Here is a 22,317-nt window from a genome sequence, read left to right as displayed (position 1 = left end):
TGCACTAGTAAAAAATAAATAAATCTATAAAATGATAATACCTGTACCAACAATTTGCTTTGGTATGGTGAGAGGCACTTGGCCAGCTGTAGACAACTAAGAAAGCAGCCAACTAAAAGAGAAAGCACATAAGCCATGCCATACAGTACAATAAGATGCTACTGTTATAAAAATAATTGCACTGAAGGTCTAATTAAGGTAAAACAAAAAGCCTTTGCTTAATGTATCACAACAGTAATTTGAGCTAAGACTTCTATGACTGACTGCATACCCTGTTTTATGTACTGAATGAACATTGCATACTTAACCTTCACATTAAATGTTGTACCCAAGAATGGTGATTTGGAACTGCTCTCCTACTGTAATCTATATCCATCACTATCATCTTAACCATGTTTCCCAAGAGCTCAAAGAGTATGAAGGCCTGGAACGAGGTATCTCTTTCATGATATTTACCTAACAGCCTGGGGATGTCATTTTCATTCTGTTATTGATCTCCTGGTGATTTATTCAGCTTCAAACAGACAATTCAAAATGGAGGGGTTAGCTACAGCCATGATAAACCTCCTCAATATGCAAAGCCTTTCTCGTAAAAACTGAAATATAAAATAGAAACTTGTAACTTGTGCCACTTGCTAATAACAGTGTGTATGCACTGAAAACATAAACACTAAAAACAATTACTGCCAGAATTATATAAATAAGGTACTGGAATGATATGTATTACTACCTTCATTACATGCAATGGGTGCTTGTGGTTATAGTGTGTTGTAGCCGTAATTAGAAAGTTATAAAAGTGTCGTATGCAAATATTTAGTAACTGATGCACAATGTGACTGCAATTACTTGTTAGTGGCATGATAATGTGCCGCAAATATACAGGTACCATTCTGAGAATATGATATCTAAAGTATTCTTCTGTATTAAAAAAAAAAAAAAAACTAACAGGATTAAACACAAGTTTAGTAAAACATCATAACATCTTAGCTTTTCCTTTAACGAACTTTCTTCATTTTACAAATGGATCACTGGAAATTCTATCAGGCTAGTAGTTTGGGCCAGTCATTAACTTGCTAAAAATTCTACATTTGGCCATCCCTGCTTTAGTCTATCTTTATCTGCATAACACAGCAAAACACAGCTGGTTTCTATTAGCAAGCTAAGGGAATTAGAAAAAAAAAAAAAAAAAAACTAACATGAAATAAGTTTAGCAAACATGGTGTGTCTCCCCAGCTAAACAACATTACAATAGAAAGCCATTTTCTCTAAGGATGAAGTTGGTTGTTATGGTTATTGTTGCCAATGTGGCCCCAGACTCATCTGAACAGGAACTGGGCAGGCTGCAGGCTAAAGCTGCCTTTCTCCTGCTGATGACCATCCCTCTCTTGGGAAATAGGGAGTAAGCTGAGGAATAGCCTATTTGCACTGATGCCACTGTGAGGTGTCCTCCTGCACCCGGATGTTTTTATACAACAACCAAGCAAGGCAGGCCATAAGTTGAAGACAACTGGTGATTGATGAAAGCAACATAACTAGATCAAGCTGCATCAAGATGGTGGTGATCTTACAGTCATGTGGTTGTAACTGCCTGAAGATAATATCAAACAGGTACCACATCCTTTTAAGACATGGTATATTCTTAAACAGAAATATGTCCTGTATAATCATATATTTTATATGCAGGGCATCCTAGTTACAGTGTAACAAACTTCAGGAGGTTATATTTGAGTTAATTTTGACAAGTGCATGCTATCTAAATATGGGTTTAATTTCAACTATAATGGAGCTACAATTCCAAAAAAAAATGACAAAGGGTGAAAACTGTCTCGCTCCATAATTCACCCATTAGGCCACCGATAACTGTAGCTCCATCATGGTTGTGACTTGATTCTGTGTTGATAGAGCATTTTTTACTCAAGATCAGCCCAAGAATAATGTCCTGAATTCTAACAAAATTTTCCCAAAACATGCAGTATAATGGCTAGGATCCAAGACAGCAGCTGAAAACTTAAAAATTTAATGACAACGCAGTCTCGTAACTTTTCACAAAGACAACAGCTTTTTGTAGTTGAACTTTGCTGTCGCCAGATGATTCTGTTCAGTTCAGTAGAGCTTTTATACTGAAGGGGTTCACAACAGGCATATTGAACTCCTCCATTTTAAAAGGTCTTCCCTGCACTGAATATAATACCATAATCTAATGGTAAAATAATAATGACAATAATAATGTAGGTAGGTATTAAATCTGCACTAATTTTCTAACTTGGGGAGTGTCTGGATAATATGAAAAACATTACTCAAATTTACCAAACTTTTTCACTCCCTTCAAGGAGGCTGAGTCTGCTATATTAAGAAACTGTTCACTACATCTAAGGATCTCTGATTAAATTTCTTCAGTCCAATGACACATTTTGAATTTTATTCTTACCATATCAGGAAAATTTTGTTCATCTTTGGAGAGACTTTCCAAACTGGAGGTGTCGGATATATTCCCTACATACCCATCCACTGGTGCTGGAGAGAGATGCCCTCATGTGATGGCACCAATATAAACAGGCAGCTCAACTGTGTGGCAATACAAATACTGTATCCCTCAACACTCTCCCTATCCTCCAAACAGAGGATACTGCACTATTGCAGAAAGGCATCTTGCCTGCAGACCACTGAATTCACATTCTGATGAGCTTCAGCTTGCAACTAATACTACTTCCTCTTCACTACAAGAGGTTCATCCAAACTGAATAAAACATTTGGAGGCAGAATACTTTTAAATCAATAACATACAGTCAAGTCGCCTAAGGCGCGGCTAATTGGTTCTGGACCGCGCCCGTGCTATGGAAAATTGTGCCATACAAATAACTAAACCTATGGGAAAAATGGAATTTGGTTCTGAACGTTTGCCCAAAGTCCCCTTTTTCACCCCATTTTTCCCCACTTTACTCACGCACACAATTAAGCGGTCAATGCATGTATTACATGTAACAACAGGCACAAAAAACGGGAGGGTGATCAGATAACATGCGGTCTGGCAACACATTAAGAGGGGTTTGAATGGCGGGCGAGGGATGAGGTTCGCTCTCCAGCTGAGTGGGGGAATTTGCCTGCGCGTCTCAAACCTTGCCATGCCCACGCCATAGGTAATTTATGCGCGTGGTTCGTTTTGGGGGGGTCTGGCACCTTGCCGTGTCATAGAAAACTGTGCCATAGAAGTCCACACCATAGGTGACGAGTGTAGTTTGTTTATCTGATGTGGTCTGGAGTCTTTCCATTTACTAACAACCCTGAGGTATGATCAATTTGTTAACTGCTGCACAGGATCTTTTGTTAAGCATCAAAACAATTACCAAGTTCTAGTTTAGGTCTCTATAATGGGAGTCAGATGTATGGTATAATTTTTCTACAGCAGTCAGCACCTTAAATCTGGGTGCCATTATTATTATTATTATTTTTTAATTCTTACTGCAAACAGGATTGTCACTGCATACTGAAGGGGTCATTAAGGCTGTATCTAACCCATCAAGTTTAAAAAGTCAATCTTAAGGCAACTATAATCCTAAGGAGACAGCAAGAATAAAATGGAGAGAGAGAGAGAGAGAGAGAGAGAGAGAGAGAGAGAGAGAAGTCATCCCCAGGTTCAATGGGTTAATTAAACACTATTCATAAAATTCTTATAGTTACATGCACAAAGCGTAAGTAATTCAGATAACTTTACAAAAGCATTTTGCTTCTGATTCAAAGTAAATTTTTATAAGTGCATCACAGAAGCAACTTAACTCTAATGTGCAAACATCACTCTCAGGAACTTACCGAAAACCACTGAGGGAAATAGCACTAGAACAGAAAAAAGCAAAGAATAAGAGATAAGTCAAGCATTCACCACTCAGTAATTACTGTGTATTGCTAACTGACAGATACCAAAACAAGGGATGGAAACAGTTTTCAAATAGAATTTATTACAGTCAAGGACAAAAGTTCATTAAATATCTAAGCTCTTTTGCTTCTCACTTTACTGGTTAATATTTCTAAACTGAGAGAGGCTTGGTATGTTTTCCTGCGAACAGATCATTCTCTCTGATATGATGTGACACAGGAAAGTGATGGAGATGCCCTAAGTGTGGAGCAGACACAATGGAATAGTAGGCCAACTTTTGTCCCTGACTGTTCAGATAACCAGTGATATGAGGATAATTCATACTACTGTATAAAATATAAAAGAGGTACAGTACTTTGATTCTTCATCATTTGAATCACATTTCTATCATTAACATTCAAAGATCTTATCATACTCCTGAAAGGTCAATTAAGTGTACCATAAGATTATGAGGACTGTTTTTATGTAACTAAAACTTCAATCAGATGTATACATGATAATGCTGTGCTTTAACACATGTGGCAATATCAGGAATGAGATCTGAAATACCAATGGCAAATCAGCAATGCTTTTGTACAAAAAGATGCAACAATATTCTTAAAATATTTTTAGTACCTGGGTAGCCCACATCAGTAAGTCCTGCCCCATTCTAAACAGATGAACTTCCTAGCATATCAACTTTCTACTAAAAAAACGGAGTACATAATGCACAGGCTTATATATCTTAAGTTTTATTAGTTTTTTGCTCTTGTAATCAGTTACTTTGTACTAAAGAAATGTAGGTTCAGCCATCACATACGCATGCATGGTGGCAATATGAGGACCAGTTCATTATGACAGTTATGGAGAGGTACTGTCATTTTTTGTGTTTTCTTACTCAGGAAATTTTTTAATGCAACTCATTGGGCACATTTATAATATGCCAGCATGGACAAGATTCTCCTAATTAGATATACTATCTTCCCAGGGAGAGGTTCCACTATTTCAGTAACACTCTATTCAATGACTGCAATATTCAGTGATACAGTAGTGATTTCATGCAGTACAGCTATATTCAGTGAGAGTTTGTACACTAATGTAGCATGCCAGGAGCTACAGTGACTCTGTGATAAAGTGCTCAACTTCTGATAAACATGTGCCATGAGTCTAGGGTTTGAAACACAAGCCATTGCAGACATTCAGACTGAGTGCGGGTAGTATGTCCTTTCATATGCTTGGAAACTTAGCTTGCATCCTATCACTTCATAATGATGACATATGCAAACTGATGCACACAGTCATGGCCAATACAACAGTACTGTCACACACATTACTCTCACTAATGGCTCCCCTTCCTCAGTCATACTTCATCAGTACAGGGTAGGTTTAATTGTGGCTGATACTTTTCCACCAAGAAGGTCCAGTCCTACAGCAGACCTCATTTGGACTGTTCTGTTACAATGACATGGTAATATTCATGTTTTTTATGTTTCAGCAATTTGGAGTTGCTAAGTACTCTCACTTTTATCAGAATTCATAGGATACGTTTATGTGAAGCTACAGAACGTGGTGAATGTTTTTAGCATATCCGATAGAGCCAGGTTTCCAGGGGCTTGAATGATGAGTGAATGGAAGTGTGGCCCACTGGATTGGGCAAATTTGGGCTGTCTGGACACTGGTACTCCTCACCCTGCCCTAAGGTGGGAAAAGAGGTCCGGATGATGATGATGATCAGAATTCATATCTTTAGGCCTCACATGACCCCAGTACTGTTAGGAAAACTGGGTCACGTTCTGTTTAAGGTAATTCTGGTATGACAGAGTCTGCTATAACCAATCACGTTTAGATACAAACTAAAGTACAAAATGAATCAATTCATTCAACACGTCAACATTCACACGGCCCAAATTTGAATCCTATTACCTGGCCAGAAATTAAGTAGAATGTACGTATTCATACATACTTTAGGTACCTCGTATACAGTGTATTGAAGAAAATGAAAACTGCACACCACTACAGTAAGAGGCATTAGGCCAGCAGTGAATGGCAAATAAATAATTTGAAAAGCTTCTTAAAAAATATACACTACTGGTATATATATTGTACAGTATATATATACCATATATACTGTAGGCTATATGGATATATCAGCAGCATAGTTCAAACTGAACATAGCGCTGGACACTGAGCCTTCAAGAGATAAGATTAAACAAAAAAGTGTATCTGATCGACAATTATCTTTAAAAAAATATAATAATAATACGAAGGCCATCAGTTCCATGTTTCAACAAGCATTTAGTAAGACCATCAACTATTGTCTTGATATGAAAAATACATAGGATTTAAATGCCAAATTAGGACTTTATTAAGTGACTGACAAGATTCATTTTGTGCAGCTCTCTCCACAGACCCAATACATGATGTTGTGAAGTGACAAAAAACTATGCTCCATGAAAAAACAAAATATGTAAGCATCACCATCATGCTGAGGCAATATTATAATATAGTACAGTATATACAATACCTTTTATTAACTCCATCTCACAGATATCTGTGATGCTTTGGAAGTTATCTTAATTCAGTGTCTTCCACGTATGTAATGATGCAGACATTCATCATCATTATCCTGACCATTTTTCCCCACCATAAGATGGGGTGAGGTAGGATCCACAAAATAAGGAGAGAGAATGTATTAATGTGAACACATGTACAGAAATAAAAACTGCATTCCAAAATTATGCAGCAACACATACTTTCTACATGCCCTTCTCCTAGTTACCTTGAATAACGTACTCACCTGGTCATTCTGAAGATGTGCAAAGTTTGAAAGGCCACGAACTGCCAGTCTTCGGACATGTACTGAACGATCATTAAGGCGACCAAGGAGGCAGTCAATTATATTTTCTAGAAGTTCATAATTCCCGCCACACTTTTCGGCAGTCAGCTGAAAGAAAATTGTATTTGAAAACACTGCTGGTTGCAACCCATCCCAAAACCTACAGCAAGCACACCAATACATTAAAATTAGCAATAGTAAAACTATAAATATGCAATGTGCAGTACACGGTAGTAAAAATATAAATATGCAATGTGCAGTACAAGATTTGCACAATTCTTAAAGAATACCCGGTATTTCCAATACTGGCCATAAATCACAGTACATGTCACAGACCTGTGCAAAAATGGCTGCCACAGTAACTCTCTGCATCTCATAAGGGTGCTGGTTGTCCAAGCAATTCACTAATTTTTCTACATGCTTCGGAGCTTCATGCACCAGTATGCTGTGGAGAACAGAGTTAAAGTACTGTACATATTTGCAAGATAGTACATAAGAAAATAAAAGTGTATGTATAGCAGGTATGTTATATGTATGCTGCACAGCTTTAAATTACAGCATTTGCAACAAAGTACATATGAACGGAATAATGTATATACAGTAGGTACATATTACACATACAGACAAAGAATACTATTCACTGCTCTTCTGTCCTCTCTGTCTATACTGTTGAATGTATACCTTTCGTTGCAGGCATTGTGCACTTTAGGTGCTTACTGTATGACTCTGGTTTCTCGTACTTCATATTAAAACTTCATCATTATCTGAAAAATTACTATCTGGAGTGATTTTCTGACATAACCATCTATCCATCCATCCATCATCCAATCCAGTGCGCTCCATGATGAGTGCAGGAGCCCGGGGCTACGCAAGCTGGTCCTGACATTTAAGATTAGAGTGACCAGCCTCACTCATCCCTAAGTGGTATTACATGAGCAATAAATCCCAACCACCCCTTGGATATAAACCTGCACAGGCTCAATCCGATATGAGCACCTTAATTGCCCACTAAACACTTTCAGATAATGGGAGGATTCCTGTAATCACTGAACAAAATGACACCACACTTCCTCATGAGGAATCTCTATGCTGAGGCTGATCATAGTTTAGATGTTTTCTATGAACTGGAAACTAAATCAAGGGCTAAAACCAACAAAATACTTCCCAACAGTGGGAAAAAAAAGAAACCTCAGATGTTCATTAAGATCAGTAACATTAACGCCTATAACTTACGCAACAATCTCTGACACAGAATGCAGGAAGATTTCAATGGTGTCATCATTTTCATCTCTGATCTTTGACGTCAAGACACTGCTGAGCGATTGGCAGTCAATTACATCCACTAATGCAAGAAGACACTCAAGAGCCACTCTGAAAGGTGAACATTATATAATAATGATGGACAACCAATGAACAACATCAGAAACTTAAATGTGACAGTGGGAAATAACTGCAGGTACATCTGGACTGCATATCTTAATGTTAAATAGTCCGATTAGTACTAAAGCCTTATCAATTTCTGGCACAATAATTATTTATACAGACTCTCAGTCACATTCTCAGTATGTAACAGAACCACAGTTACAGACACAAATACTGTGCAACAGTTACTTATTGAAGCAAAACTTTAGTTTCTCAGAAAAGAAACCAAAGGGAAATGGTCTTCTATCACGCAAGTATCAGGCTAAGTGGCATTTACAAGTTGCAAAACTGAGGATTTAGCCCCTTCAGTCTGGTGATGTACCGTACTTTACATTTCATCATCATCATCCGGACCCCCTTTCCTACCCTAGGGCAGGGTGAGGAGTAGCAATGTCCAGACAGCCCAAGTCTGCCCAATCCAATAGGCCACACATCCATTCTCTCATCATTTAAGCCCCAGGAATCCTGGCTCTATCTGATACACCAAAAACTTTCACCACATTCTGTAGCTTCACATAAACGTATCCGATAGCGCAATCCGAATGCTGTCAAATTAAAAACGTATGCCAAACCCCTGATCATGCACATTATCTCACAACATTCAACCAACCAGCTCGATCTCTTGTCAGTCCCCTAGCCTCACCAACTTCCGTATCTCTCTTCCTCACACACTCATCCATCATATCCCTCCACCTTTTTCTTGGCTTACCTTGCCTCCTCCCTCCTTCAAGTTCGCTCTGATATACCTTTTTCACCACTCAATTGTTATCCATTCACTCCACATATATAATCTTCCCTCGACTCTCTCCCTGTCCCCTAAATGGAGGATGGTGGACTGCAGGAAAAGGGCAACTTTTAGTCTGCAGTTCACTGGGTTCATGTCCAGTTGGATCTGGGGTAACAACAACAACAACAACAACAACAACCCCTTACTTGGTAGGAACAAGAGTAGTGGCACCTCTATTGGGTACAAAGTTGAAGGCATTTTTAGAATTTGTTGGCGTTGTCTGATGGAGGGGAGCAACAACCCCAACATAAGAGCCATAAGTGATTAGCAGGAGGGCAGCCAGGGAGGGGAAACTGTCTGAGATGATTTGCTGTGAACCAGGGAAGCTTTTTGACCGCTCCTCTGGGCTGCTGTCTCCCTCAAGTTTCTCCCAGCTGTCCTCATCCTGCTCTCCACTTCCACTTGGCCGAAGGTCATGTAGCAGCTCACGCAAACCACTGATGGCCTAGAATGACATCATCATTATTACCACTGTCACTATCATCATAATCACCATTATGAGTTTCAGATAATGCCAGATACATTACCTAATTCTGTTCACCTGAAGAGAGTCATAGGAGTCTAACACATGATATTCTTACACATCACTAACCTTGCCAGCACATGTAAGCTCTTCTGAAAAGAAGAATGACAGCGAAATATCTACACCTCCTTTAAATACTAGCTTTATACTAAATGAAGTGAATAAGTGCATTACTCACAGCTAGAGGTGGAATTGTGGCAATCTTGACAGTAGCATCTGTGGTTGTTGGCTGCTCAGAGAAGAGCTGTGTACGTTCTAACACCTGAGTGAGGATGGTCAGGGTTGCAGTGCACAACTTTGGGTCACGGCCAAGATTATGGAATGTTTCACACACACCTCTGCAGAGAATTGTAGGTTTCAAACATGCTTCCTTATACATGCAAACTTTTTAGATTCGTATTAATCATGGCAATGATAACATCATTCATTTTGTACCTTTGATCAAAAAAGGACTGGCACATACTGTATTTAGCATGAAAAAAAACTGATCACTGGCAATGGCCAATGCAAAATTCCCAAATATTTAACTGTGTGCTGGTAGCTCTGTGTGCATGAGGATGCTGTATATAACATGCCTGGAATCATTCCTGGTCAGCCTTATCATATAATGTACTCGTTTTGTTTCGTTTCAATTATGAAGGCTCCAACATGTTTGCATGTGTCAGCCTTGGTCACCTAATGGCGGTTTTCCATGCTGCTCAATCTCTGGCAGCTTCCCTGTTCAGTCCTTTATCTCTGAGGTCACACTCAATGACCTCGTCCTACGTTTTTTTCGGTCTACCCCTCGCAACCCTACACCCCAACATTAATACAGTACTTCTCACCCAATTATCATCCCCCATCCTCTCCATAAGCCCAAACCATCTGAATCTACCTCTCCTCATCACAACACCAATACACTCCAGTCCCATCCTAGCCCTCAACTTTTCCATCGTAAACCTAGCCACCCCAGGCCTCACACTCAGGGACGCACTGCACAACCACCTAATCATTGTCATTTCTGTACATATGAGCCTGTGAATATCCTCTTTCTTTAATGCCCGATCTCACTACCATACAGCACTATACAGTGTGTCCTTGATAAACAAAAGGGATAGGGACCGAAAAAAACTTTCATAATTCGAAATTTTGTATATCGGAACAATTTTTCCCACTGAAATATACATAGAAATAGGGGGATGCATCCCAGGACCCCCACGGACCCCCCACCTAAACTTTACCCCTCCTATTTTGAAGTAAGTAATACCTGTAGATGTAGAGAATGAGGTGGCTATTATCTTGTACATCTCCTTATTCTTGGTCACAGTCCCAACGGTGGAAGCTGCAAGGCCTAAAGTACGCCATATCTCCGAGACTCCCAGCCCCTCCTCGTGACATCTTATAATTTCCAATTTCCTCTCCAGAGTTAGAGTATGGTGCTGCTTCTTCTTTGCAGCAGGCTCCCCCGATGCTGGATATGATGCAGGACGCTTGGGAGGCTAAACAGCACGAAAAGGTGTAGAGCTGTGAAAATATCCTCACATACAGCAAAGCTGCAAGGAGGGATGTGAACTCGGTTCCGGGACAATTCGCCGTGAGGTCAATTCTCCATCAAAACATGGACGATTCCCCGTCAGGACAATCGCACCCAAGACTATTCCTCATCATTCTATACATATACTTAATTGATTAATACTATAATAACTAATTTCATGGGGAACTATCAACAGTGTAGGCTTTGGATATTATTTATAATTTGCACTTGTAGTCAATAGTTAACTTGTTTCTGCCTCACCATAGTCAAATTTGAATTATAATCTGACGTCTCCCATAGCTGTCTTCAGTAATTTTTATTGTAATTTTTGGATGCAGTAGGTTGAGATTGACTGATTAGCTGAGAATGCAGATGTAATATGAAGATTATTCGTATAATTTTAGAGTATGTCGGTCATTCACTTGAGGTTATTAGGCATTTATATAAATGCCAATGGGGTGGAGAGGTATATGAGAGAGGGGGGTGTGAGTTGGGAGCAGGGCAGTGAAATGGCGGGGGACAGGGCGACTTGGAGGCGATTTGTTTGTGGCCACCCCAAACGGGATTGAGGCGTCTGGCAATAGATAGATAGATAGTCTCATATGTAGCCTTATGTTAAACAATGAAGTGAAACACCGTACGTCACCTGATTCACGTTTCAATATATTTATAATTTTTAATACTAACTATTTGATGCCATATTTTACATTTATTATAAAAAGAATAAACCATCACCTTTATGACTCATATAACTCGAAAACTAAGATACTTGCTAAATAAACTAATATGTAAATAAATGACGAGGAATCGTCCTGATGGCGAACTGTCTTGCTATTGTTGTGACGGCAAACTGACCTGACAGTGAATTGTCCCGAAACTGTGGACTCAACTGAGAAGCAGGTGAAAAATTGTTTACCAGAGAGGGATTAGTTCATTTCCTCGTCGCAAGCAAGTGCCCATTTTGAATTTTTCGTATTTCCTTTGATATCACTTTTTGTATCATCGAGACAGATACTTTCGTATTGTAGCATTTGTCCTATATTCATCGCTTTTGTAACATCGAAAATTTGTACTTCGGATTTTCATTTATCAAGGACTCACTGTACTCGTAACATATGCTGCATACAAAGATCGATTAGCACTAAGGGAGATCCCTCTCAATGTCAGAAGGGGCAACAGCTCCCTAAACTTCTTCCAACCACTCCTCACTCTAGCCACAGAGCTAGCTCTAGCCCCACCTCCAGCACATAACATGTCTCCCAAATAACAAAGCTCTTCCACACACTCAAGAGACTCACCAGCAAGTTCAATCCTTTCACACCTGACAATCTCCACCTGCTCTCTCTGACACACTGTGCACACATGAAATCAGCATTATCTCATACTCTGCCTCTAATAACACTGCATATCTTATGCACCCACTTATCACAGACACTGCACAAGATGGAAATACTTCCCACACCCTTGTGGCAAATTGCACATGGGCATTCTCCTTTGACAGTACTGCCATGAGGCCTAGATACCATCACTTTTGTTTTATCTGCATTTACTCTTAAGTGCTTGTATCCCATACCATCTCTCCACTTCCTGAATCGTTCCTCTGCCTTCCATTCATTCATTGCAATCAACACCAAATCATCAGCATACATCTCCCACGGGAGTCCAATTCTGAAGTCATGTGAAAGGGCTTCAAGAACCAAGATAAACAACAAGGGGCTCAAAACTGACCCCTGGTGCACACCAACATCATCGCTCAAATCTCCACTCACCCTTGCCTGAGTGCAAGCACCCACATACATGGCCATAACCACCCTAACCAGCCACTCCTCGATCCCAAGCTTTCTCATTGCCCACTTCACCACCTCTCTAGGGAGTCAGTCAAAAGCCTTCTCTAAATCTACAAAAACAAAGTACAGTTCCTATTTCTTTCCAATACATTTTTCCTGTAGCAGTCAAACAATGAGCATGGCATCAATATCTCCTCTTTCCAGGGCATCACCCTTCCCCTTGTACACATTTACAATTACACTCTTCAGCCAATCATCTGGGACAACACACTCAACCTCACTCCTGTATCTTCTGAGGCTTTCAACATTTCAGCAGTCAACCCAGACACACATGCTGCCTTCCTCACTTGCATCCTGCGTATTGCATCGCTCACAGTAGCAGCATCAATCAAAGGCCAAGGGCCAAGCAATGGATCTGCAGGCTCCAAACCTTCCCTGTCCCAGTCAAACTCCTCATCCAGATAATATCAGACTGAAATTCTTAGGGTATCACAAGGTACACTGATCACTTTGGATATCACTGGACCCTTTCTGTGTGATATTATTCTGATCAAGTGTAAATTCTAATGAACTACACTTTTTACTCACCAGTATTTATTCATAAATATCATCATCATCATCATCACATCATCTAAGCTTGTGTTGCCCCATCAGGAGCACAGTAGCCCGGAACTAGGCAAGTTCGTCCTGACATGTAAGATGAGAGTGACCAACCTCACTCATCTGCCTGGCATTATGTGAGCAATAAACTCCAACCACCCCTTGGATATACACCTACACAGGCTCAATCTGACTGGAGCAACTTAATTCCTCACTAAACCACCAGGCACCATAGTTTGGTTATAAGGTTAACACCCAGTGTAGTAAATGGTTTCCTAGGAAACCAACCAGTTTGTCACTCAATGTAGAGTCACCCACAGACAGAAGAGGAGAGAAAGAAGGAATGAAGGAAGGAAGAGGGGACAGGATAGTCACCCGAGAGCAGCACTACATCAAGTGAGTGGATGGTGAGCGCCCCTACCTACCACATACCGATACTATTACTGTACTTAATATAACTTTATAACTATTAAGTCTAATTAGTAGATCTGGCATCAAGCGTTCAAAATTCTGAGTCACTTAAGGAGCAAAAGCCTTTCTCACTAAGTGTCATATATGCTGGCCCAACTGAGTTGCTTTTTCAACACTTAGGAGTTTAAGTGTTCTTATAAACCATTAAATACTGTACTGTAGGCAAAAGTGCATACATGACAAAAGAACAATTTCCAACATACAGTACTTTCAAATCTGTAAGTTTCACACATATTACCATACATTTTATAATGGAGATTTCACCTTAAAAGAAAATGCATACACAAACATACACATGCACACACAAACACTTATACAAAAGCAGACATGTACATCTCAACTGGCAACCATACTCCTGTGTATAAACTGTGCATTTATATAATTTTCATGTCCTTTTGCATTCACTACATAACTGCAAAACACTACTAGCCTATACTTTATGGCTTACCTTTCATAGGGAAGAGGATATGTGAGAAGTGTGTCAAGCACCAAACTGAGATTATGCGATGAAAGCTGAGTAATTGCTTCCACTGCCCGCTGCCTTGTTTCTTTGTGGGTCACCTTCTCTAGACGTCCATATACAGAGTCTGTGGAAAGCCCTGGGTTCAATTATTATTTTTGCAGTACGAGCAGTCCTTATAAGGTCTAAAATAGCATAACTATATTCATGCAAATGGTACTGTGAAATGGGGGAACTGTCTGTCATAAAGAAGGATGTACTATACCCAGAATATCCCTGATATGTTGGTGCAGCTGGTGGCCACGCAGGGTGAAGATGGTGGTAAGTACAAGGGCCACCCCTGCAGCAGCACCATCTAACCGGTCCTGCAGTCCCACCACACTGCATGACAGGAATGAACGCAGCTGCACAAATGACAGCTTATTGCTGATCACCTGCAAAGAAAGTTTTAACAGTCTGTGGAACTTCTGTCAGCCTGACAGTACCATAAGAAAGCCCTCTTTCTCTCTCTCTTTCCAGACACCTTAATCCCAGAGAGGATGGTCACAAATGAATCATCTCCATGTCACCCTGTCCAACTCACACCACCTTCCCTCATATAAATACTGTGGTCACCGTGCCTTCTGATGACTGATAACTCCATTACCTTTACTTGTGCCAGAAACACACTAGTTTTAGAACTTCAGATTATTTGAAGGAAGGATGGAATAATGAAAAACTAGCACCAAGCCATAAATTGGCTATATGGCACTAAGTCTGGCACTGAAGTGGTTCTGGAAATGTATCGGCTTGGTGATTAAACAATTTGGCGTTAAAGCAATGGAAGAAAGGAAGAAAGGGTCTGTGTCAATGGGAGATCCTTCAGCTATCCATGTCATAAAACAAAATACCTAACCTGACAGGAGCAGAGGGAAAAGAAAGGTCAGAAGAAACATGGAAATATCAAGAAGGGAGGTAGGACAGAAGAGAAGAGCACAGTGAGGAGAGAATGACTGGAGACAAAGCGCCCCCTTTTAGTCACCTCTTATGACAAACAGGAACACTGGTGAAATACAATATTCTTTCCCTCTCCTCTCCCCTGGAGGTATACAGTAGAGCACCAGGTTGCTCGGCATTCATACTGGCAAAATGCACATTCACGATAGCCATCAAATATTCCCATGACTGCACATTTGGGACTTAAAAACGCACTTTCACGCCCTCCAGCACCACAAGTTTCGGATTCTCGCCACGGCGACACCAGTGCCAACACTCAGTTTCAACCGGTTTCCCTTATGTGTTCAGTGTGTCCGCAAGCTGAGTGTTATACTCTTGCGTCCTTGATTAGCAACTGACGAGAATATGTCATCTTGTGCTTCAAGTGGAGTCACAGGTGGACCTGATGATAGTGGAAAGGGTGAAAGAAGGTGTGAACCTGGAACAGCAGGCGGTAAAGCAAGGCCAAGTGTGACTACCGCAAGGGGTGAAAAAAACGCACGTATGATGACGAGTTAAAAAATAAAATCTTGGCGGAAATGGAGAAAGGTGCTCATAACTCTGAAATATGCAAAATGTATAATGTGCCAGGATCAACTGTGCATAGTATGAGAAAACAGCTGAGTGACCTTAAAGCCAATCTAGGCCTTGTGATGAAGTATTCTGAACCAGGCACCGGAGGTAAACGAGTGAAAACAGTGACCGAGTACAGCTCAATTATGCTAGCAGCTGAACATTATTTGTTACAGTGGTTAAATAGGAGGACCCGGGAAGGTGTTAGTGTGTCAGGGCCTGAAGTTAAAGACCAGGACCACCTATTTTATGATGCAGCTGCAAAGAAACGTAACATGGCATCACCCCTAGAGTTCACAGCTTCATGCAGCTGGCTACAGTATTATGTGGTGTTTTTATGTTTTACTGTTAATTTAATGTTACTTTATGATTTAATGTGTTAACAGCAACATTTTATGTAATCTTAGGACGTATTTAAAGTAGGAAATACACAAGGGGTGAGTTTTCTTATGGGCCTGGTCCCTGTTAGCTTACAGTATTTCCCATATGGTCAATGCCCCAACTTTGGCGGCATTTTTCACACTCTCTATTAAGCGTGAAACCTGGTGCCCTACTGTAGATTGTCTGAAACAATTATGCCTAAATCCTTGATTTTAATATTATTGTTGGAACCATCAAACAATCATATTCAGTTGAGGATAGACTTTTCAAACTGGGAGAGTTAGATACAGCCTCCATTAAAACCCCAGTCATCCTGAAAGATTTTTTTTTTTTTTTTTTTTTTTTTTTTTTAAATATACTGTATCTGACTCCAGGCATAGCCATCACAGCCTGCTCCCAAGGCCCAGTAGTCCTCCTACACACCATACACCTCCACATGTCATCGCTTTGGCACTAACACCCACAGTACACACTGAATACAGACTGGGGCTGTCTCATACAGGACTGGTGTATTGGTATTAGCGGGGGTATTTTTATGACATGTCAGCAGGTTTTCAGGTAGGTTAGTAAAGTCTGCTTTATGAAAACTGAATCCTTAAACTGTTCCCTGCTCCAGTGGGGATTCAAACCTGGGTCCATTAGAACTGCAGGCCACCTCTCTACCGATTCAGCCACCTCTGTTCACTTTAACTAAACATAAAATTGATGTTTCCTCATCTTGCATGCTGAGCTACAACAAGAGATTCATACTAGAAAATTCTGTATGTTAGTCGGGAATAAGTGCTGTAGAAAGGATGGAACTATGTAAGATAGGTTGCAAAAGGACAAAAATCTCCACCAAATTAAAGTGAGTGAGATATGGGAAAATATTTTCTGTATCTCCATTAAAATGCAAATTCATATCATGTACTACACTTACAATACATTAAAAACCCAACACATACCTTTCCTACATCTTTAGCCAACTCATCAATCTTCTGTGGGTCATCAGCTATGATCTTGTCTTCTGCAGCCTACAAACAAATAAGTAAAAAAAATTAATGCACAGCATTGTTGCTAATTCGGTACAACCTTGAAGCATATTTCTATTGCCAGCATACATTCTTCTTTTAAGGAGCTTAGATTTCTCTAAGCTGAATAAAATTACTATAATACTATACTAAAATATGACACCACTCCTGATGGGTTTGGTGCTGAAGAAGGATGTCCTCAAGTTACATCACAAAAGGCTAAGAATGCTTCATTTTAACTGCTCTTGAAAACTGGTCATCTACATGACAGGCTGAGACTATCAACTTCTTTTGTGAATTAAGGACAAAGTAATACTAAAAGTAAAGATTACTCAAGATTACAGACCCTACTGACAGCCTAGACTAAAGACATTACCATAGATACCATATAACTACAGAATACAGTATTGTACTGTATATATCCTACTGCACTAAGTCTTAAGTGTCCATTTTAACTTAGTCTAAAACTCCCATTTCTCCAGCTTAAATGCTGAGCTGTAACAACAAAGCAACATTAGAATATGGTGCTACTCATGATGAAGTGTTACGGAAAGGATGTACAACCGCAGCAGTGCCTTATTGTGCCATTAAGCCACATCTAGATTAACATAAGAATACTGTATTAGCCATGATGATGTGCTTGAAAAAGGAGGCAGACCCATACTGTCTTCTTCCGCTGAGCTAAGTGAAGTAGGCTGCAAAAGAACAGAAATCTCCAACAAATAGACAAACTATAGCAGTAAACAGCACGCACCTTAATCAACTGTAAATCTTCATCCACGTGATCTGGTGTACATCCGGTGTAGCGTGCAGCAATTCTCAGCACCATATAGATACTACCCACAGCCTGGCTCCTAACACGGCCACACGGGTCACTCACACGGGGAACCAAGAAAGCTAACAGCTGGCATGTCTGGTTAAAGTTGGTTGGACCCTGATTGGAGAAAACAAAATGACATATGGTAATACAACAGATACAGTATACACAAAGACAAAGCTAATTATATTTATCTGAATTGTCAGTGCAGTTAGTTGAACCCTACTGTATATAAAAGAGAAAACTACTGTACATACGGTGTTACTGCACATACATATATGCCATATAATCATTAACATTATGTTTTCTCACCTAAGGGTGGGGTGAGGTTAGTTTTAAAAACAAGGAATGAGAAGGTAGAAAGGTGGAAGAACTAGCAACACCAGTGCCCCAGGGAATGAGTCCCACAATTATTCAGACATCATAACAGCCTCCCACAGTTCATTAAACAGTGCCAAATGTGTGGTAAACTGTTGTTGTACATGGCATGGCTCCAGGTTCATATGGATATGAACCTGGTGAACTGCAGGCTGAACCTGCTCTTCTACAATCCAGTTTCCATCTTTCAAGGGATAGGGAGGGGGTTGCAGGATGTCTGTATAACCAGGCAGCTGAACCACCTGGTTATATCAGTGTCAACACATAAGGCATCCCTCTCCATCACCATGGTAAACTGCAATGAATACATACTAAGGCAGAAGACAACAGTACCTCAAAACCTACATCAGCAGTACTGACCTCAACAGTAAAGGTGACATGGTCATGGTATGTCTTAAGGGCAGCATGTAGCAGCTCCACAGCCTTGAGTCTGACCAGGTCATTCACTGCTACTGTCCACGCCTGCAGCAGTGTGGTCACATCATCCAGTGTGGCTGGATTGGTGTCTTTCTGAATAATAGTTCTACGGGAAGAAACATGGATAATGGAGAAGTGTAAACCGTCTTTACCAACTAGATGTCCCTGACTGTATGTATTGTCCACACTAAGAATAATACCTTTCAATGTTGTAATGTACAAGAAACTAACTGACAACTTGGATATTTTAGTGTTATCATCATGATTGAGGAGTCTGGCAATAGATAGTTAGATAGATAGATAGATCATCATGATCCTTTTCACCCACTTTCCCATGTTCACATGAGGTAGGAAGGGTCAGAACAGGGCCTTCGGTCTTTCATTTCTGTGAGGATTGGAGAGGGACACCTTCATGTAGTGGCATCAATATAACTGGGTGCCTAAACTGTCCAGTTATACAATGTCCCTTCAATTTCTCCCTCTTCTAAATGGAGGATGGTAGACTGCAGGAGAAAGCAACTTCAGCATACCGTCCACCAGTTTCACATTCATACTAGCCTGGGTCCACAGCAACAAGAACAACAACAAGCTGAGGACACAGGAAGCCCAAACTACTCTCTCTCCTCCTGTGCCTTAATATGTATGAATTACTATTACGCTCCTCACTACTACGCTCCTCATGGGCAACACAGGATTAGATGATGATGACAATTCAAATAAGGGAGGTTGTTTGGTTCCCTGTTTTCAACCCTCTTAGCCATCTTTTCTGCCATAAATGGAATGAGTGGACAGAAATCTATTTCCTTGATCCTTTCGACTTAAACATTTACAGGACAGGTAACTACTTAGCACTGTATTTTGACTATTGCCAGATGATGTTACTTAGGTACAGCAACCTGTGTCCTCCAGAGCAGTGTTTTCAAACTTTGCCATATCAAGAACCCATAAATGACAACCACCCCTGCCGAAAACAAAAATCGACTACACTGCTTTATTGGGTTAAGCTGCTAGGTAAAATCAACTACACTGCTTTATTGGGTTAAGCTGCTAGGTAAGGGGTTGTACCTGATGAGAACACAGAGTTGTGCACAGCACTTGCTGAGATACTCGTCAATACTCTCTGTCTGCTCCAGGCGAGGAAGTGTGGCCACCAGCACAGCTTGCAGTATAATGGTGCGCTCCTCCACGTTCAACTCCGGTTCCAATGCTCTAATACAGCATTAAGGATTACTAGACAACTTCTAACTGTATTCTGCAACATCTTTATACCCTCCTGTTCCAAGGACAGTTTCTTTCAAACACAAATCATTTGATAAGCTTGCTACTAAACTCTACCAAGATCTTCACATCAGTAAGAAAATAAAAAGGATGACTAATGTGAGGAATTAGTGCACTTCATCAAAAGTTAATGGGCAGTACAGCAAGAAAAGGATACACAAGGTCCCTTAGAGCCTGCAGGACACTGGCCAGCACAGGAAGTGGGAGATTGTCTGCCTTGGATGTATTGACTAAATGGGTGATGAGGAGAGGTCGCTGCCGCAGCTTGAACTCGGGCAGGCGGTTGAGGGCACGAGCAATGTTGCTGGTGGTGTGCAGTACTGCCTCATTTACTACATCACTCTGTTCACATATAAAGCAAAAATTAAATACTGGTATATACTCCTAAAATACCATATGATCATAACCCTAATTATCCCATTAAAAAAATGGGGTGGGTAATATGTAAAATCAACATCAGCATCAGCATCGTCATCATCATCAACATCATAACCATTTTTCACACCTAAACAAAGGGTTAGGTAGAATCAAGAAAACAGGGAAGGGGAAAATACGATGGAGGGAGAACCATCAAGAGGATGCCCAATATAATGAGGAAGAGGATATTCATGGGATCAGACTTACAGATATGACAATGATGAGATGGATGTGTGCTGCATCCTTGAATGCTAGGCCTGGGAGGGCCAGGTTTACAATGGAAGAGTTTGGAGGAAGGATGGGATTGGAGTGTATTTGAGCTGTGATGAGAAGAGGCAGAATGAGATGGTTTGGGCGTGTGGAGAGGATGGAGGATGACAATTGGGTGCAGAATGTGAGAAGCATTAACGCTGGGGATAGCAGTTACGAGAGGCAGAATGAAAAAGACCCGGAACAAGGTCATTGAGTGTGAGCTCAGGGATAAGGGGCTGACTTGGAAGGCTACCAGAGATCAAGCAGCATGGAAAGTCACCATTAGGTGACCAAGACCGATGCATGCACACATGTTGGAGCCTTTATAAATGAAATGAACACACTTGTTCACATATCATTCAAAGCCCTGGAAACCTTACTCTACCTCACATGCCTGACTGTCTGCACATATTATTTTCTGTATACAATTACCAGGTAGCAACAAAAATACACACACACACAAAAATTACCCAGTCTGAAAGGGTAAATAATATGACCATAGGTATACTTTATACAGAGATGATGTGTAAGATGTATATTTTCTTTACTGCAGCTGATAATACCAAAATGAACTTAAGTGTACTGTATATTGTATGGAGATGATGTATGAGATATGTGTTGCACTTTGTTGCTGTTGATAACACTGAGTATTGCAACATGATAAGGCCATTCAGTGTACAAAGGTAATGTATGAAATATGTACTTATGGTACATTGTTGCTGTTGAATATAATGAGTAGATGCACCATGATAAGTCCATTAAGTGTTTATCAAGATGATGTGCGGTACAGACAGTACTAACTTTGTTGCTGTTGATAATATTGAGTAGATGCAACATGATAGGTCCATCCACCCGATTGCCGAGTACAGCAGGGGGTGCCAACACTGCGATCTGTCCCAGACACAGAACAAGGCTGGCTCGCGTCCAGGCTGCTTCCTCCATTCTTGTGTCCTGCTGGAAATCATAGGCAAATAAAAGTAAATATCATATGTCTGCGAGACTAAAAGTGTATACGAGCGAGGTGGAGGGGGGTAAGGTGAGTGGGAGACTAAGGATGAAGTGGAGAGGTATATGAATGAGGGTGGTGTGTGTTGGAGTGTTGGTACTCTGTCTGTAGGTACTCCCTCTGGGACTAAATCATATGGCTATAGATGGACAGATAGATAGACACACAGAAAAGTAAAATATAAAAGCTATATAAATAAACACCCAGGTTTTTATAAACCACTCAGCTGAATAAAATCATCTGGCAACAGGTGTAATGGACTGCTGTATCAGGTTATCCTAACCATGAAATGGTTAATAATGACATTATTAACACTTGTTTTACACACTAGGTGGAACAGACCACTACAATTGTTCCAATTATGAGAGGGGTAATGGCGAAAGTACAGTAATCCCTCAATTATCCAACATATTAGAGCCAAGGGCATGTCTGGGTAATGGCTCCGTCCAGATAATGGACTTCTCTCCTGGCTCCCCTTCGTATATAACCTAACTTTGAAAGGCAGTGTAAAAGGTCACTACAGTACATTGTACAACACTTCTCCCTGTTGTTTAACACTACTCT

General features: G+C 40.4%; 1 protein-coding gene across 1 annotated transcript in view; it reads right to left on the bottom strand.

The window, feature by feature from the left end:
- c11.1 (maestro heat like repeat family protein c11.1) overlaps positions 1-22,317 on the bottom strand; it is a 42,721-nt gene that overhangs the window by 8,629 nt on the left and 11,775 nt on the right. Inside the window, exons 8-21 of the mRNA XM_080270748.1 lie at positions 21,549-21,701; positions 20,236-20,420; positions 19,866-20,009; positions 18,744-18,906; positions 17,943-18,122; positions 17,123-17,191; positions 14,515-14,683; positions 14,238-14,376; positions 9,597-9,756; positions 9,042-9,340; positions 7,920-8,057; positions 7,023-7,131; positions 6,648-6,794; positions 3,808-3,831 (exon numbers count right to left, since the gene is read on the bottom strand). Of these exons, the coding sequence (XP_080126874.1) occupies positions 3,808-3,831; positions 6,648-6,794; positions 7,023-7,131; positions 7,920-8,057; positions 9,042-9,340; positions 9,597-9,756; positions 14,238-14,376; positions 14,515-14,683; positions 17,123-17,191; positions 17,943-18,122; positions 18,744-18,906; positions 19,866-20,009; positions 20,236-20,420; positions 21,549-21,701 (2,079 nt within the window). The remainder of the gene's footprint in view (positions 1-3,807; positions 3,832-6,647; positions 6,795-7,022; positions 7,132-7,919; positions 8,058-9,041; positions 9,341-9,596; positions 9,757-14,237; positions 14,377-14,514; positions 14,684-17,122; positions 17,192-17,942; positions 18,123-18,743; positions 18,907-19,865; positions 20,010-20,235; positions 20,421-21,548; positions 21,702-22,317) is intronic.

The sequence above is a fragment of the Coenobita brevimanus genome, chromosome 43 (genome assembly GCF_032717465.1).
Source record: "Coenobita brevimanus isolate Jiangsu-jjx chromosome 43, ASM3271746v2, whole genome shotgun sequence".
In the NCBI taxonomy this organism is placed as follows: domain Eukaryota; kingdom Metazoa; phylum Arthropoda; class Malacostraca; order Decapoda; family Coenobitidae; genus Coenobita; species Coenobita brevimanus.
Note: the sequence above shows the minus strand (reverse complement) of the source record. Positions and strands in the feature narration are given on the sequence as shown.